At 37.0% G+C, this 18,252-nt stretch overlaps 1 protein-coding gene across 2 annotated transcripts in view; it reads left to right on the forward strand.

The window, feature by feature from the left end:
* Positions 1-16,466, forward strand: part of LOC139981830 (uncharacterized) — a 30,627-nt gene extending 14,161 nt beyond the window's left edge. The window contains exons 9-12 of one of the 2 annotated variants that reach the window (XM_071994315.1): positions 148-400; positions 6,585-6,857; positions 10,336-10,752; positions 12,039-16,466. In XM_071994315.1, the coding sequence (XP_071850416.1) occupies positions 148-400; positions 6,585-6,857; positions 10,336-10,752; positions 12,039-12,220 (1,125 nt within the window). In that variant the 3' untranslated portion in view covers positions 12,221-16,466. The remainder of the gene's footprint in view (positions 1-147; positions 401-6,584; positions 6,858-10,335; positions 10,753-12,038) is intronic. The other variant, XM_071994317.1, reaches the window with a different exon arrangement.
* Positions 16,467-18,252: the final 1,786 nt, after the last annotated feature.

The following is an 18,252-nucleotide window of genomic DNA, read 5'->3' on the forward strand; positions in this document are numbered from 1 at the left end:
CATACAGTGTATCCTTCATCATTCACTTAAATGTTTGAGTATGGTTGCCACCAGTCTGTGGCAAGTTCCGAGGCGAAAGCACAGCTTCTATCAGATTCTGAGAAAAGTAGAATTATTGTTGGCTCCTGTTTAATATCTTTCATTTAGCTCAACCCTGGAGACCTGAACAATAACCTCCTAAACAACGAGACCACCCGAGGGTTCCAGACTATCCTGGAGCAGACGTATGGCGTCTTCAGAGAAGAAATCCATGGCAACTTACAGGGATTGGAGGATGGCCTACAGATACTTAACGAGAGCTCTGTCCAGCACGACGTCAAATTCAATAACGTGCTTCAAAGATTGGACGGTTTGGAGAGTACAGTTAAATCACTTCAAAATGCAACTCAAGCATCTGAAGGTAAAGCCTGAAATATGTATATTTTTCTATTTCTTTCTAAGGGGAGCGGGGGGGGGGGGGGCAGTGGTAGGGAAGAAATTTCTCAGGATGTGTGGTTTGAGTTCCTACTTTATGTCACCCTGTCTTGGTTTCGATGCTTCTCGGGTACCTCACAATAAACTCAACATGAAGAACATTCCAGTTTACCTAAGACAAAAAATATGCCATGACAAAGTTCTGAAATTTAGGTTTCTAGCTCTAGGCCTACGGTCTTGTTTGTGATAACATGTTCTGCAAGAACATGTTATTATCAGTGAGATACATGAAGGATGCAGAAAGACATTGTGTTAACTGCTCATTCATGCTGCATCCCTGTAATTTTACTCTACTGTCAAAAACGAAAACTGTAGCTTTCCTTGTTACTTTATACGTTTGTTTCAATTTGGTCGAATGAATCGTAAAAGGTTTTGATATAGCTTCGAGGATATCGTTTCATGCTTTCAAGCCTTTTGAGATAATTCGAGGAAAAAAGCAAAAAATTTATTCAATTCAGCCAACTCACTAAAAAGCACCATAATCTCATTAGACTTTCCAAATAAAAATGATCAAACTGGTAAAATCTTATAAAAAATTTAAAATATAATATTTAATGATAACTTTGACGGCTTATGAAAATGGATTAAAATCGATTTAATTCTGAAACAATTTTTTAAAGCTCACTACACCACCACTTCAGGAAATGAAATGGAAATTTAATCTTCATAATTAAATTAATCCCAACTACTCTCCATCATCTCTGACTATTCATATTATTTTCAATTCAGTTTGAGGCAGTTTTGGGCAAGTTTTATCTGTTATGCAATACCGCTACAATTCTTGTCAGTTTTTTATTTTCAGAGTCAGGTCTGGTATGTGTAGCAATACACTGGTTCCTTTTCTTTTCTTTTTAAATTTTTTAAATTTATAATCAAGCAATCGTTAGCTACAAGCTACTAGGGGGATGGGGAGGAGGGGGGGGGGGGATTAAACCATTGACTATTCATTAATGTATTTGATTGCCCTGCTCAAAAGAAGTAGGTTTCTACTTCAGAAGTAGGGGGATTGTCTCTTCACCACTTAATAGTTTGATCAAGCACCATCTTGTAAAGAATTAAGGACAGAGCTTCTTTGTGTTACACAGTTTATGTGCAGGAGATCTGTAAGACCATAAGCTTCTTCATTAGGATAAATGTTGGTTGACAATGAACAATAATAATAATAATAATAATAATAATAATACACAGTTCTTATAAAGCGCAAATACACACTTAAGTCTCTATGCGCTGAAGGACAGAAAACTACAAACAAGAGAACAGGTGAGTCTTTAAGAGAGATTTGAATCTGGTTACTGACTGAGCTTCTTTAACTTTGATCGATAAGTCATTCCAGAGGACAGCGGAAGAGAACTGAAACGATCGAGAGCCGTATGACTTAGTGCATACAGGAGGAGTGACCAGTAAAGATTTCGAACTGGATCGGAGGCAACAACGTGGCGTATAGTCCCGGATGAGGTTTTGTAGGTACACTGGAGCAAGTCCATGGATACATTTAAAAGTTAGAAGCAGGATTTTGAAGTTGATGCGTTGTTTCACAGAAAGCCAGTGAAGATCACGAAGGATTGGTGTGATATGTTCAGACCGTTTGGTGCGGGTTATCAACCTTGCCGCCGAATTTTGTATCCGTTGAAGCTTATTCACCTGCTGATCGGGCAAACCGTATAGCAAACTGTTACAGTTGTCAACACGGGATGAAACAAAGGCGTGGACTAGTGTTTTGGCTGTTTGCTGATCCAGGCAGCGGCGAATCTTTCCAATTTTATGAAGAGCAGAAGAAGCAGATCGGCATATGTTATTAATATGTTGATTCATATCCAGATTTTTGTCGAAAATAACTCCTAGATTCCTGGCATTGTTGACTGGCTCGACGTGTGTGGTTCCAATCTTCAGTGAAGGAATTGGAGCAGCAGTTCGGAATTTAGAAGATATATGAATTAGTTCAGTTTTGTCGTCATTCAATTTCATGTCATTTGCAGCAGACCACGACCTTATATCGGAAATACACGCTCCAAGTTTTGCGAGTGTGGCTCCATGATCACATCCAGATTTAATCGCATAGACTTGTGTGTCGTCCGCATATAACATACCGCTCATGCCATGGGCCTTAATAATATCCTCTACAGGTGAGGTATACATTGTGAACGATAAAGGGCCCATGACAGATCCTTGAGGAACTCCTCCTACTGGTTTATGAACATTAGATATACAGTCATTTACAACTACAGCTTGGGATCTGTTGGTGAAATAAGATTTAAACCAACACAGAGCGTTGCCGGACACACCGTATCTATTCTGCAGACGCTGAAAGAAGATGTCATGGTTAATGGTATCGAATGCTGCCGAATAATCCAACAACACTAGGATGGCCTCCTCGCCCTTGTCAGCAGTGAGAAGCAAGTCGTTGTAGACGCGCAGCAGCGCCGTCTCCGTGCTATGGTGGGCACGATAAGCGCTCTGCTTCTCACCAAGCAGTTTATTGTTCCGGAGATAGTTCTGGATCTGCTTTGAGCAAACACGTTCAATTGTCTTGGCCAGGAACTTCAAGTTTGCGATTGGGCGGTAGCTCTTCAGGTCATTTTTGCATACCTTCCCTTTTTTGAAGAGAGGTGTTATATGAGCACATTTTAAAGAGTCCGGAAAGTGCCCATTTGACAAGGAGAGGTTCACAATTTTAGTGATGGTCGGCAAAAGAACATCAATACAGTTTTTGAGCAGGCTTGTTGGAATCGGATCCAGTCTACATGTTGAGGCGGGGGAGTTCATGATGATTTTTCTCAGAGATTCCCCAGACACGGGAACGAATCGAGGAAAACAGTGAGAGGTTTCATCAGGAGGTAACGTCATTGAAAGCTGTGGTTTATCAGTGTTCAAAATGTTGTTGCGAATTTGTTCGATTTTGTTTACGAAGAAATTTGCGAATTCATTAGCTAGCAATCCATTATCGGAGGTATTAGGCCTAACATTGGAGATCTTAGGAGACGTTAGCTTTTCTACCTCCTTGAAGAGTTGGCGAGAGTTACAAGCGACCAGCTTGTTTTGATGGAAATTCTTCTTTGCCTGTTTCAACACAGCATGGTAGTGCTTGGATTTCTCAATGAAGATCTCTTTGTGAACTGCCAATTTTGTGTGATGCCACTGAGCCTCGCAACGCCGAACTTCTTTTTTCAAGCTACGGTGATCATCTGTAAACCAAGGCGAGTGAGGTCGGCGTGTAATTTTACGCACCATGACTGGGGCATGCTTGTCAAGTAGATCAGTCAGTACTCGTTCATACATATCCACCAGCTGATCCAGGTTCGAGACAGGGGATGTATACAGAGGAGATGATAATATGTCTCGCCTGAAGCTTTCTAAGTTTATTTGGTTCAGCTTCCGTGCTTTGATTTCAATCTTGGAAAGAGGCGGACGTCCAATTTCAAGCGAGCACATAACTACAGCATGATCGGAGGTAAGATAGCTTGTGGTATCGATGTTAGATATGAAATCATCATCATTACGAGAAATGATGAGGTCCAATGTGTGACCACCACGATGCGTGGGAACAGCAACATGCTGTTTGAGGTTGGCAGAGTATAATAAATCCTGAAAAGATACAGTGTCACGGTTCATCATATCATCACAGTGAAAATTGAAATCCCCAACAATCATCACATAACCAGGTTCCGAACAAAAGGACTCAATAAGCTTTGGGAATTCCTTCAAGAATAGGGATGTAGTTGATTGCTTATTTTTCGTTTTCGGTGGCCTGTACAGTACTATCAGCCTTAGAGGAATTTGAGACGGAGCTGAAACTACAAGTTCAATGTATTCAAACGAGATGAGGGCTTTAATGTCACATTCAGTCACGTGGTAAGTGTTCCGTAGAAAAACAAGAACCCCACCGCCAGAACGATCTGTACGAGGAACATGATGCAGTTCGTAGTGTGGGAATGTTGCAGCGAGATCTGCTATTGCTACATTGTCACGATGGTCACCATAAAGCCAGGTCTCAGTAATTGCCATAATGTCAATTTTCTGAGAAATGATGAACTCTGAGATTTCGGAAGTTTTGGATCTCAAAGATCTTGCATTCCATAAAGCAAACCTTGAACATGCTCTATTCGTTACTGGATTAGTAGAAAAGGATCCATTTTTATCCAAACCTGATGAGTGTCGAAGGAACCTCTGTATATGAGCTCCTGCTCTTCGTCCCCTTTTTCTGCGGGAAACCAGAAGGCCATTTTGCTTCACTGTGTAGAATATTTCTACAGGCAGTGAGCCGCCTTTGTTCCTTAACTTCAACAGCTCTGAACTGGAATACTTCATCCTACAGTCAGCCAACAGGTTCAAGCCATTGTAAACATAAATCCGACTGTCCGGCAGAACAATACGCGCAGGGGAAATCCATTGTGACTATTCCTGAAACCAAACTGAAGCTGAATAGGATTAGAGATGTCTGCTGCACAAACAAAATGGGAGTATTGATGTGATGGCCTCCTGTATACAGAAAGGCAATTGAGCTCTGTAACGTGGAAGTTAGTAAGGTATAGGCTCGATGAAAAGAGAAACAGTCCATAGTTCAAACATCCTCAGTTTATTTCTCAACATTCTTGATCGAAGACAAGAAATGGATGGTCCAAAAATATAGAAGCCCAGTCCATGTATTGACAATAAGTGAATCGTAAGCAGCCGTTGAATAGTAGCAGCAAAAAGTAGTGAAAACAGGCAGCAGCTCAACAGCGCCAGCTAGACACTACAAGTACTACAGAATGATGAATTACCTTGCATTTCAATTTTCAAATGAGGTGATGGTATTAGTTCTTGTCTTCCTCCCCCCCCTGCCCCCCACCCAACCCACTCCTATCTCTGACCCGCCTTCTTTTGGGCTTGCTTTTTCTGTAAATCCGGCATATATTTTTCATTTAAACTGAAATATTGCTGGGCTGATGGTGAGAGGATGGTTATCAAACCCTGAGTGGTGGTTCAACTATAACTTTTCTCTATCAGGGTTTATATACAACTTGTATTCTGTAAGGGCGTGCACATGGTTTGTGGTATTTAAAAGATGGTGGATGGACCATTGGTTGTGGTAACTTAATTCAAGCATCGTTGGTGGTCGCAATGCCTCGGACAAAAGTTTTAAGAAGTTTTTTTTATAGGGTATTGATTATTGATTAAAAAAATCCTCTCATGAAGAGAAAATTATTTTTATAAGTCAGAAGAAGCTGATGAAAGTTCCTGTTGGTTTATTTTGCAGGGGGAGGGGTGGGGGAGTAAAAACACAAAGGCAGCTTGAGAAACCTAATCTCTTCCAAAAAACAAATTGACAACTTAGTTTACATTAATATTTTGTAATATTATAGTATTTGATGATAGACAAGAACTCATTTATTACGCAGTCACTTCTCCTCTAAAAAGCATATTTGGTCAGGTGATTTTTTTCCCTTCAATTTTTGTGGAGAATACTAAGATTAGTGCAAGATTACGAGATTACTAGTGCGGTTCAGAGATTTTGATCATGGTACCAGAATTGTACAGATAAAAGAGATAAATTGTTTAAAGGGGATTTGAAAGGCTTTCCCGTTTGGTCACTGAGCTATGCAAAAGATTTCAAAAAAGTGCAAATTATTACAGAAATGTGTTGAATAAATCTGTTACTACTTACTGCCTTGATATATGTAAGACCAAGAATTCTGGTGTTTAAATGATCTTGGTAAACAACAAAAACAACAAAAAAACAAAATGGTACTAGCCTGAAACAAAACAGTTATGATCAATTCACTCAAACATCTGATGCAAGTTCTGTTCGACTTGTCTTATTCCTGATTTCAACCTGTTCGTTCGTTACATTAGACCGGTTTGTATCTCGGTTTTAAGATATTTGAAGCGAACTTTGATTTTGTGCAACGTCAGCAAGTTTATAGAAAAGAATAAAGACCTTAGAATAGCTATATATGAAGAGACGTCCCCAGATTTCCTCCTACGTACCTCATAATCGTACTGTTGATGGGAATATGAGATTGTATTTGCTTAATCCATTGTTGCTTCATCTAACACATCATATTATCGTAATCGGTGACGGTGTCAATTAAACCATGAACACAGTTGCTATTTCTGTCTCCTCTGTATAGACACAATCACCACCGCCGAGCCGCAACCGGATACCGAGCCGCAACCGGATAACGAGCCTCCGACGACACCAGTTAAGCCTCCTATCGCTCCCCCTGCCAAAGTCCTGACCAGCCCCCCTATTAAAACACCTGACAACCCCCCTGCCGGTGGCATACCAGAGAGCAGCGGTAGCAAAGCTCCAAAAACAGAGGATGGCGAAATACCTCCCGCCGAGGGGACGACGATATCAGAGCAAGATGCCGGCACCACGATGAAACCGCCGACCACCACAGGTCTTCCTAACAAACCTTAAATCAAAGCAATCATCATTTCACTATTTAAGTGTATATTACTTCCTCCCCGAGGAAGGGTCTCCGTTCCTTGGTTCGGAACAATAATTTTTGCTTTTTTGCTTCAGAATGCTCAAAATTGTAGCAGTTGATTAATAAGTACAACTTTCCTGGGTCTTGGGAAACTGTTCTCCAGTTTTTTTTGGCTTTTTCAAACTCTTAAAAAGCTGTGATAGTTGCCACATAGATATTTAAAGTTCATTTTTGGTTTCATCACTTTTGTTCATTTCTGTTCATTTTGTCATCAAGTTCTTGTTGATTCTTGTTCTAAACTTAAAAACTATATATCTTGTGAATACTCTTAATAACCTCAAGAAAAATGGATGGAACAAAACCATCTTCAAATAACAATAATAATAATAAATTTATAAATGATGACATATAGCTGTTAGTCAAAATCTGGTACTAAATTCCCTTACCTTACCTTTAAATCTCTCGGCGCCAGTAGTCGCATAAGGACTAAATAACCTAATGAGTGAAAAACCTGACGAGTAAGTATTATCACATATCCCAAAACTGAAATATATACAAAACTCTCCAAAAAACCAACATTTTACTTACTTATTTATTTATATATTTTATTTACATTTAAAAAAAAAAAAACTTGAACAAGGGAAATGAACTGATCTTATCCCTGTTTTTGGGTTGATGTGTTAAGGTAATGATTTGTACTGTATACCAAGAACAGAAGAAAGTGGGGCGGGGGGGGGGGGGGATGTCGGTTCATTTCCAACTGGTATAGGAAACCTCATTTGATTTCAAACGTCTCTTTTACACTAAAACTGTTGAATTTTTATCTGTGTTTGATATATACAAATTAACACAGTGGTGGGGGAAAAGAAATGCATTAGGTAAGCCATAGGCTTCTCATACGGGGGTGTTTGTTAAACAATGCAGAGAACCGTTGCTGGCATTGAGTAGCCGTACGTATCTGGAATCTTACTTTCTAGACCACGATCTATTTGGCTGGCAGAAAGCTCGTAGCGATATTTTAACCCATATTGTGTTTGGTCAGTATTTACCGTTGTATCATCAGACTCTCTCGTTTGGCAAATTGTCAATGTTATGTAATATGCCTCTCAATGTACACAATACACTGAATTATTTTTGTTGAGGTATTTTTCTTTTGGATGGGAAGATGATATATTCTATGCAAGAAAAGTGAGCTTGATCTAGATCAAGTCAGTAAAATAGTGGAAAATTATTGTGACATTATTCATAAGGGTTCATAAAAGTTCTCTTAGTTTCTGGTACTCAGAAAAACAAATTTCAGAATTACTTTCAAACAAGACTCGGAATTTCTTTCTAGTTCTGAGAATTCTTTTTGCGGATTATACTCGACAGAACAGGGAATAAGACTAGTTTCCATGGAAACACGTGAGGTTGAAAATGGGGAATATTCTGGAACCATTTTTCAAATGTTGCTACAGTGGCACAAGGTTGACTGTAGAAATTTGTATCAGTATAGTTTGGTACCATCAAGCCGTTCTTTCTTTTGCTTCACGAGTAGACCCTTTAAACTTATTGTCATTAGTACCGCCGGTGGTGGAAACGAAATTAGGATTATCGGCAAAGAGATGTTTAGTCTCTCTCCTTGTTCTTCATCCATTAGAGGGTACGGGTGGTGTAATTCCAAGAAAATGACTAGTTTGATATGTGTCTAGGAGGGAGTGAAAACTTATGTTGCAGTGAGACAACATAATGCCCCCAGTCCCCCACCAGTGGGGACAATATTTTCTCTACTGTACTTTCTTGTCCTGTTTCAAAACACTTGCACTGATTGTACGAGCAGAATAAATATTCATGTTTATATCAGGTGACGGTTAGGAACTGTTTATACTGTCGGTAGGAGTGCTTTGATGCATGACACGAGAGGACAGTATAGAGTGATATTAGCATTAGGGAATCGTCCCAATGTGGCTGGAAAAAAATAAAGGATATGTACTGAACAGTCATGACTTGAAGTATAGATCCAGTCAGTTGGGACAAGTTCCCTAATGCTAATACCTCTCTGAACTGTACTCCAATATCATGCTTCAAAGCACTCGTATCGACAGTACAAACAGTTCCTAACCTTGATCTGATAGAAACATGATATTCTTACTGCTCGTACTGACAATACAAGTGCTCTGAGAGCGGGACATGACACTACAGTATAGACAAAAATTGTCCCAACTTGGTGATAGATCAACTTATTATCACAGTTTACCTAGTTAGGCATAAATTTCCATTTCCATCTCCTCTGCACGTATTTTCCTTCACATTGAGAACGTTGATTTCCGACGAACATTTGTCGGAAAAAGTTGCGGATAATTTGGTGAAAGTAGAGATTACTTACTGAATATTCATGACATGGTGTATCTCACACATGTTTTGTACTAATATACCTGCTCATATTTCTAATATGCAAAGTGTACAAACCTGGTGGTGCGGTAGAACAATGTATTCCTTGGCACATTTTTGCATATTCATGACTAGAAATTGTATATTCATAGCACTAACACTTGCCCTTAACGTTCTGATCCTGCTTTTTTTTATCCTGCATTTCATCTTTTACTCCAGCTGAAAACTTTTTGCATTTTTTTCATGATTGATTTTTTCACTCATTTTTCTGTATCCCTGTTGCTATTTTTTTTCTTATCGGCCTGTTTTCAAATGAGAATGAAATGATGGGATTGTTTTGGTAAAAGATTTGTGCAGGAGCTTTAATGAGGACAAAAAGTTTGTGAGACTTTTGAGAACAGATTTCTTTTTTACGTAAAAAGAAAATTGTATAAAAAAGGAATAAAAAGAAATCAAAATATTCTGTATAGTTATTGTTAGCTTGTACAGAAGACAAGAAGCTGCTGATACAGTTTTCAGTGGTTTCACAGTTTAAGAATGACTTATGGCGTATGTGTAGCCAAAAATGACCAAAAGACAAAAGAAGTATTGTTAAAATAACAATAGATGTAACAATTGTTGAGAATCAGAAGCTAGTCAAAAAACAGATAACTATTGTTTAAATGACAGTATATAAAAAATAGACAATAGACTTTTGTTAACATCATATTTGGAGTTGACAAGAAGATGCTGATACAGTTTTCAGTAGTTACACAGTGTAAGAATGACACATGGCGTGTGTGTAGCCAAAAATGACCAAAAGACAATAGAGGTATTGTTAAAATAACAATAGATGTAGCAATTGTTGAGAATCAGAAGCTAGTCCAAAAACAGATAACTATTGTTTAAATGACAGTATATAAAAGATAGACAATAGACTTTTGTTAACATCATATTTGGAGTTGCATTACAAAACTTATCTTCTGCTCTGTCTTCTGTAAAGGGAACCAAAATAATCTTCCATTTCTTTCTCGCCATTTATCCCCTTTTTTGTTTAGTTTGTTTTGTTTTCTGTTACCTTTTTCCTTTTGTTTAACAGATTCAGAGCTCCAAAGTGAATTAACAGCACTGACGGGTATAGTCCCATCCAGAACCATGCGAAGTACTCTGATCAAAGATTTAACAACTAACATCCTAAATTCACTTATTAGTGAACAGGACCTGCCTACATCTTTATTGATGTTGACTGGTTCTGAATTACCAACAGGTGTTAGCGAGAAATATTTATCTCCAACCAATCAGAAAACTTCCTCACACACCAATAAAATTGAGCAGTTGACATTAACCACCAAGGCAGACATAAAAACGTCTCCCCTGGTAGAGTTGTCATTGTTAAATAATGAGGAAACCACGATCATAAGCACGGCTTCAAAGACAACGCCAAAGATCGTATCGACTACCACCACAAGCACACCCTTGCCAGTACTGAGTATCCAAGGTGTTAACAGTTACAACGGTTAGTACTTCAGGTGTTAGTGTTCATTTGCCAGGTGCAAAATGCATACTTCAATAACTTCTGGTGGTTACAGTTCTTAAAATTCCAGTGGAAAGGGGTTCCAGAGTTTTCTAGGGGGAGGGGAAGGGTGTGGGGTTAGTAGAGTTTGTGGTATTTTCAGAAATTGTATCCTCTTTTGCTCAAATCGTTTAACCCTCTGCTTTACCTTATTTAGTTTATTATCTGAATATCACATTTCTTTGTTTCCTTTTATGTTAGCTCATATATATGTTGCTCATATCAGAATGTTTGCACTCTCGTAATGTCGAGCTTCATTTTCTTTTCAAGCTGTAGTTTTCGTCAACACCGGTGTGAAAATAACGGATGCAGTTGATATCACTGTATATCTCAAAAAGTTGATTGTTTGCAGAGCACCTGACCGATGTTGTCTGTACTCTTGTAACAAATGCCAGATTTCTAGTACAATTTGATAAAACCAATTTGCCACCATAGTCCCTTTGAAAGATCATCTGCGTTGTCCATAAATATGCTTGAAAACACCAAAAATAAGGGAGACAATTACTCCGCTTGTGTAGTCAAAAGTTGTGTTTTCCATTTCATTCAGAGCATCTTATCTTATCAGCTGATATATATAAACTGCCTATTTTTTTGTATTGTTGTTATTGTTTGGAAATAATCAGTGAGATTAATTAACCTTTGAAAGTAAGGGGGATTAAATTGAGGGATTTCCCCCCTCCTATTTTTTGGAAAAAAGATTGATTTTGAAGGGTGCTTACATGGAAATGGTGGCCAGATTTAAAAACTCAAAATTCAAAATTGTACCAGATTTGAAGATCTCAATCTTAAGGTAAAATCAGAATGTTTGAAGGAGTGTTATGTTTGACAGTTAACCTGTTTCTGTGGTCACGGTTCTTAGTGGCTAAATAGCCTTATCTCCTTCCCACCCCCCAATCCCCCCCCCAAAGAGAGCTTTGCCACTGTTTATTTATTACAACTTTGTCAGAACTACGTAAAAGTCCGAACATTCTGTGAAACAGTTCAAACCCACCTAGATGATCACCTAAGACGTCCAAGTTAATCCAGCTGTTTGGTCGTCCTAAGTCGGGTTAAAACTTCCCCCACCCCCCCGGGGAAAAATATGTATAACTTCCCAGCAGTTTTTACTAAAATTTTGCTGCAAATTTGCCTCTCATCTTTGCACGTTTTTATTTTAATTTCTTTCTCTTTTGCATGTCCTTCATCTGCACGCTTGTTTTCCTTTTTAATAACAAATCGTTCGACCGCAGCCTTGAGGCGGAATTTTTCAGCTTGGGATAGGAACAGGGACAAGAAATTGTCGTTCGGGGAGTTCTCCCGCATCAGCGACGTCCGGAAGCACCGGATACCTGAGAGTACATTCAAGTTGTACGATTCTGATGGAGATTCTCATCTGAGTTTAGGAGAAATGAGATTGGCCATGCACTTGTAACAAAGTGGGTCTTTTCTGTAGAATAATCAATGATTTTTGTGTGTGCCAGTTTTGCTATTTTATGTCTGATTTATTAAATGACGGATTAAAAGATAACTTTAGGCAGAATTTTAGTCTTGACATGTCATAGTTCAAAATTTAAAAAAAAAAAACTAGTTGTATAATATGATTGTTTCTTTAGATATACAGGTTTCAGTATTGACCTTTAATGGCATTGAAGACTCGCCCCAAACCGTGTGCGGCCATCGGAAAAAAGTTAACTTTCTGTTGCTAATTGCAAGTGACGTTTTGTTCTTGTCGCTACAAAATGCAGACAGTAATGAAACGTGATACCTTGTTATCTTTAGCTGGACCTGAGATGTCCTTCGCTCTATCGTTTGTACACTGTGCTGTGTGTATTGACCGCAGCTGTATGTACTGACTGTACACTTGTGTCTAATTATCGACGGTAGCAAGCTGTGTGTGTGTATTTTCTGGGATCGATGGTGTTGTTTAACACTTCTGTTACACCTCATTCGAAACTAGGTCAGATTACCGGCATTCGATGTTTCTTTTTGCGCGAGTCTTCACACCCTTTAATATCCACTGAATCTTTGAAATGCTCCGCAAGGCTTAATCTGAATATGACTTCGGCTGCTCAGTGTTAGTTTTGAAATGTTACCCTTGGATGATATTCAACACCAAGTTCTTGACAAATTTTTCATGTTATTTTCGGCTAAAAATATCTCGTCTTCCCTTTCACTTTTTGTGCTGCATCTGAGACACTGGCCTGATGTTGTGTATACTAGACTATGTTGTCCAGCCTCATTAATTGTCCAGCCTCGGGTGTGTCAAGGGTCATTTCAAAACAATCAAAACAGTGGTTCTAGAATTACAATCAGGAGTCTTAGCTTGATAGAAGTTTTTTTGGAGCAGTCTACAACAGAACCGAAATTATTTCGTTTTGTGCTTAAATTCATCCTCTAATGGATACCAATGTTGTTATAGATTATCATTCAAGTTTACAAGTATCTTTATTTTAAGATATATTAAGATGGTTATATTGTCATAACTGGTTGTAGCATCTTTCTCTGACAGGGTGATACTGTTATTAACTAGGAGCATGCCAAAATTTAACAACTTTTTTCATTTTACCAGGATTTGTATGGGATTATTTATTGGGTCCAAAAATAGCAGGTTTTGTGAATTAAAGAGGAATATATGTCGGATATTATTGTGTGTGAGTATTCAAGAGGTATTCTATTTTTTGGAGAAGTCCTATAAATTCATGTAGATGAGAGGAAGAAACAAAATGAAAATTTGACTATTCTATGGATGGTTACAATTTCTTTTGTGGCATTTGTACGTAATGTAGGGTACCCTGACACGATTCATCTTTACCTTGCAAAGTTAACTTAAATTTCTTTGTTTATTACGTCAATTCACTCACTTGCTTTATACCCCAAATTCCATAATTTATGTTTGACTTTGAAAAATCTAAGATTCTAAAACTTATTTTTGTCTTACTTCAAAACATGAGTTATAGTAAATATATAAGCTAGACTAAAGCTTGAACATGTATTTATTTATAGAAATTATCAAGAGAATAGAAAAAAGGAGAGTATATAAAGAAAAATTTCCCTCGTTTGCATTGATATAGCGCTATCATTTGTCCATTTTTTCATATTTTGAGTACTGAATTATGAATTTTATCTGTATTCATGGTGTATCTGTATCCACTTTGTATCAGTTTGATACCACTGCAACATAAAGACATTTAATCTAGGTTAAGTAGTGATCTATACTATCATGATAGGTTAAATGCATTGCATTGGTATCTTATGTTCATTTGTAATAATTATTAATAATTATTCATCAATATTATTAATAATAATTGGTAGACACTGGTATGCCATAATTATTGGTTTTTACTATAATATCATAATTCAGTACATAATTCACATCCATAATTAAGATAGATTACAGGGGTAGATTAGGGAACATTTTATGAGTTGATGCTGGAAGCTGTTGGGGATATCAAATAATATTTGTAATCACAGTCTCAATATCCACCACTCCTAGAGTGGATAAGCGATATCTTAAAATCAATAACGTAATCAGAATTGGACTGTATCTACACTTCAGGAACCTATTCCATTGCATGTGTAGGTTTAATTAGCTCTTCCACTTGTAAGTGGTCCTTTGTAATCAGAATTAGACTGATAAGTGGTGGCTATATCCACTGTATCTTAAAGTGGTCCTCTTCTTGGACAATTTAATCTCCATCCATTGGCAGTTATTGATTACATTCCAGGGCTAATTAGCATATACAGTTAATATCTGGACAAACACGTCTGTATTTTGTAATACCCACTTTTAAAAGTGAACCTATTCCATTGCATGTGTAGGTTTAATTAGCTCTTCCACTTAGTAAGTGGTCAATTGCATGTGTGATCTTCAATGACATGCAGAGGTAGTCCATTATATGTGTGAACATGAAACCACGTTTAGAAGTGGTTCTGTACGTCCCACTCTCCAAAGCGGATGACTTTACTATATATGATATCACTATATATATATGATATCACTATATATATATGATATTAATCAGTACCTATTAGACGACTGATTGTTGTTATGGTATCACTGATATGTACTTAATGCAGCATTTGTATTGTAATGTATTTGTATGTATACTTGTATGTATGATAAATGTATAACTGTCTTATAGAAAAAATGTGTAAAAATATGTCATATATCTAAAATCATCAAAATTGATGTATAGATTATTCCTATACAGTCAATATTCCCATGATTAAGAAACTAAACCAAAAAAAAATAAGGACGTGTTATAATATTATTTTTTTGGTTGTGATTCCTCAGTGTGGAAATGTCATGCAAGACTCTGTGGCCTCTTGACCAACATGTAAGGCTTTGTTTTAGTCATTATGTCAATTCTCTTGTTCGAGTTTCATTGGGGTAAGGAAAGGGTTAAAAATGATCGCCATCATCAGAAAGCTGGACAGGAATATCACCTGCTGTGGATAATTCTACCCCTGCTTAAAGGAATACTATAACATTAAAGGCATTGAAGACTCGCCCCAAACAGCGTGCCGCCATCTTTAAAAAGTTAACTTTCCGTTGCTTGCAGGTGAAGTTTTTCTCTTGTCGCTACAAAATGCAGACAGTAATGAAACTTGATACCTTGTTATTTTTATCTAGACCTGTGATGTCCATTGCTGCTATGTACACTGTGTTGTGGGTAGCTGTATTTACTGATTGTACACTAGTGTCTAATTACTGACGGTAGCAAGCTGTGTGTGTATTTTCTGGGATCGATGGTGGTGTCTAACACCTCCGTTACACCTCATTCGAAACTAGGTCAGATTACCGGCATTAGACATTTCTTTTTGCGCGAGTCTTCACACCCTTTAACTGCGGTGAAACTGTCACCACCAAAGTGTATCGTGACAGCTTGCTGCAATGACTAGTTCCATCTATGTCATTATATGCGAGTAACACATTGGTAGATCTTAAGGTAGATGTGTTAGTCTCTTTTGTGACGAAAAAATGGGGCTAACAGTGAAATTGTTATCAAAGACCAGCTCATACCAAAATGATTTCCATGAGGGTTGTTAGATTGACATAAAAATTTGACACCAAATTCTTTCATGCTGTGTCATATGTGACGTCACAAACTGTTTAATGTACGTTTAATGTAAATGTTTTGTTTTCAGTTGTTTTCTACTTGGTCATACCTTCTACATAGAAAATGCTTCAGCTGGATGGATACATTGCTACTGAGTTTATTATAATCATTGCTTGACAAATATTGACGAAAAAAGCTCTGAAAGTAGCATTTATGCCGCCTGCATTTAATTCCCTTCCTTTGCAACTTGAGAAATCGGTCTAAAGTCAATTTTCTTTGTGGATATATTATTATTGCTATGTATTTGATAGAGCGCACTACAATAGATCTATCCTTCCTATCTATTCTATATCCTTCCTCTGATGTTATTACATTGTTTATATCTTTCCTAGTTTCTTTATTGTTCATCACAGATAACTGCATAACAAAAGAATTTATGATTCATTCATTTCAGATTTGGTTTTAAAATCATAGAGAATGCAGTGATTTTGTAAATACTAATTTAAGAGGGTATAAAAAGTTAGTTAAAAAATCTTTTGCTACAAAAATTAACTTGAAGTGATAGTGATAGCTGTACAAATCTTTCCAGAAAGTAATAATAAAATTATTACCATTTTATTATGAGTTTTATTTGTTTTATTGATTACAATCTGTTTGGATACTATCTGAAGTTATCAGAAAGAGAGAGAGAGAGAGACAAAGAATAGTAAGCAGTCAATCTTTTCACTTTTCAGAGAACATCTTGATTTTCCTTGCCAATGTATAATATTTTTCAAAATGATTACAAAGATATATAGTAAAAATACATATCCTACCTATGAAACCCTTATATGCATCAATTAAGTCAACACTAATAATCAAAGGAGATTAACTGACTAAAGAAAAGGTAAAAATTTTGAAAAATATTCTGCTCTGTTCGTTACCTTTGCTGTCCAGAGTTGCATTTAAAGAATGATATGAGATATATGCAGGCATTGATTTGATGAAAATATGTGCCTGTTTATACACAGACAAAAAAATAAACTATTTTAAAGCTGGCATACACAAAGATGTGTAGACATCATAGGCAAACAATAACAATTGTACATGTATAAATTTCACCAATAGCACCATCTAGAAAAAAATTGTTGTTAAAAGTAATAAAATACTACTGTATATAACTAAGCTACAATGACGGAATTTCATGGCGTACAACTAGATGCACAGGTCAACACAATTATTGTTTTGTTTATATATCATCAACAATTAAGATACAAACCTTGGCAGAATGGTAAGAGTTAAACTTTGCTTTAAGTTGTGGAAAAGATGGAAGAGTTGTATAAAAAATTGCACAGTCATCACACACTTGCTGAGAAAGCATCTGGCTGTTTCTGTGAGATTATTAAACTTAACTGAAGGCACCACACTTTTAATCATCTTTCTCAATTTAGAGAAGCAATGACCTTGTTTTGACTTTGACCTTTATTTGACCTTTATTTGAGTCATTTACTGGTAAGAGTATTGCCGTCCGATTTTTGCCAAAAACTTCCAAAGTGCTCGTAGGGAACATCTAACCCCTATGTATCAATCCCAAACATTTAAGGAACATCATCGACATGTGAAAGGAAATCAACGTACAGAGAAAAATGCTAAGGGAGAGGAGCATCATGGGTAATAAGTAACTGCTTAACTTTGAACCTGTGTGACCATTCTTTGAATTTCTAGCATATTTGCTAGGTAAACACTGATAACCTTGATGAATGAATCGTTTGAAGAATGTCCTGTTTGCACATCTGAAACAAACAATTGTTACAACTCACAATAATAACATGCCCTTTCATTGTAAATAATATGCCACGGTCTGCATCATTATTCCTATTCTAGCTAAAAGTTCTTTGGTCTTTTGCATCCTACAGCAAGCTGATGAAGGTTTGTATTCTCAAGCATCAAGTCCTATTCTAGCCAAAAGTTCTTTGGTTTTTGCGTCCTACAGCTGATGAGGTTTTCATTCGCAAGCATGGAGTCCTATTCTAGCATCAGCTCTTTGATTTTTGCATCCTAAAGCTAACAGAGCATTGTATTTGCAAGTACAAAACATTTTTCTGAACTATGGAAGGAGCTAACAGTTCAGAAAAAATATGTTACATTTACAAATATATGGAAGACTTATGAAACAAATATATAATTCTGCTTTCATGAACTGTTCAGAACATGTGAGGAGCTATAACCTAATTGCACTTATATTGCATAAATACTGACTACATATTGAATGCTAAATACAAATTGAATATGTGCTGCATGAATGAGATGATGATTACTAAATACATATTGCAAGAATGAGATGATGATGATATAACGAGATAATAATGGCAATGTTAACAGCATAAAGCATTAAAATGACCTTTGACCTTAAGACCCCTTATGT

The sequence above is a fragment of the Apostichopus japonicus genome, chromosome 2 (assembly GCF_037975245.1).
Source record: "Apostichopus japonicus isolate 1M-3 chromosome 2, ASM3797524v1, whole genome shotgun sequence".
NCBI classification, from domain to species: Eukaryota; Metazoa; Echinodermata; class Holothuroidea; order Aspidochirotida; family Stichopodidae; genus Apostichopus; species Apostichopus japonicus.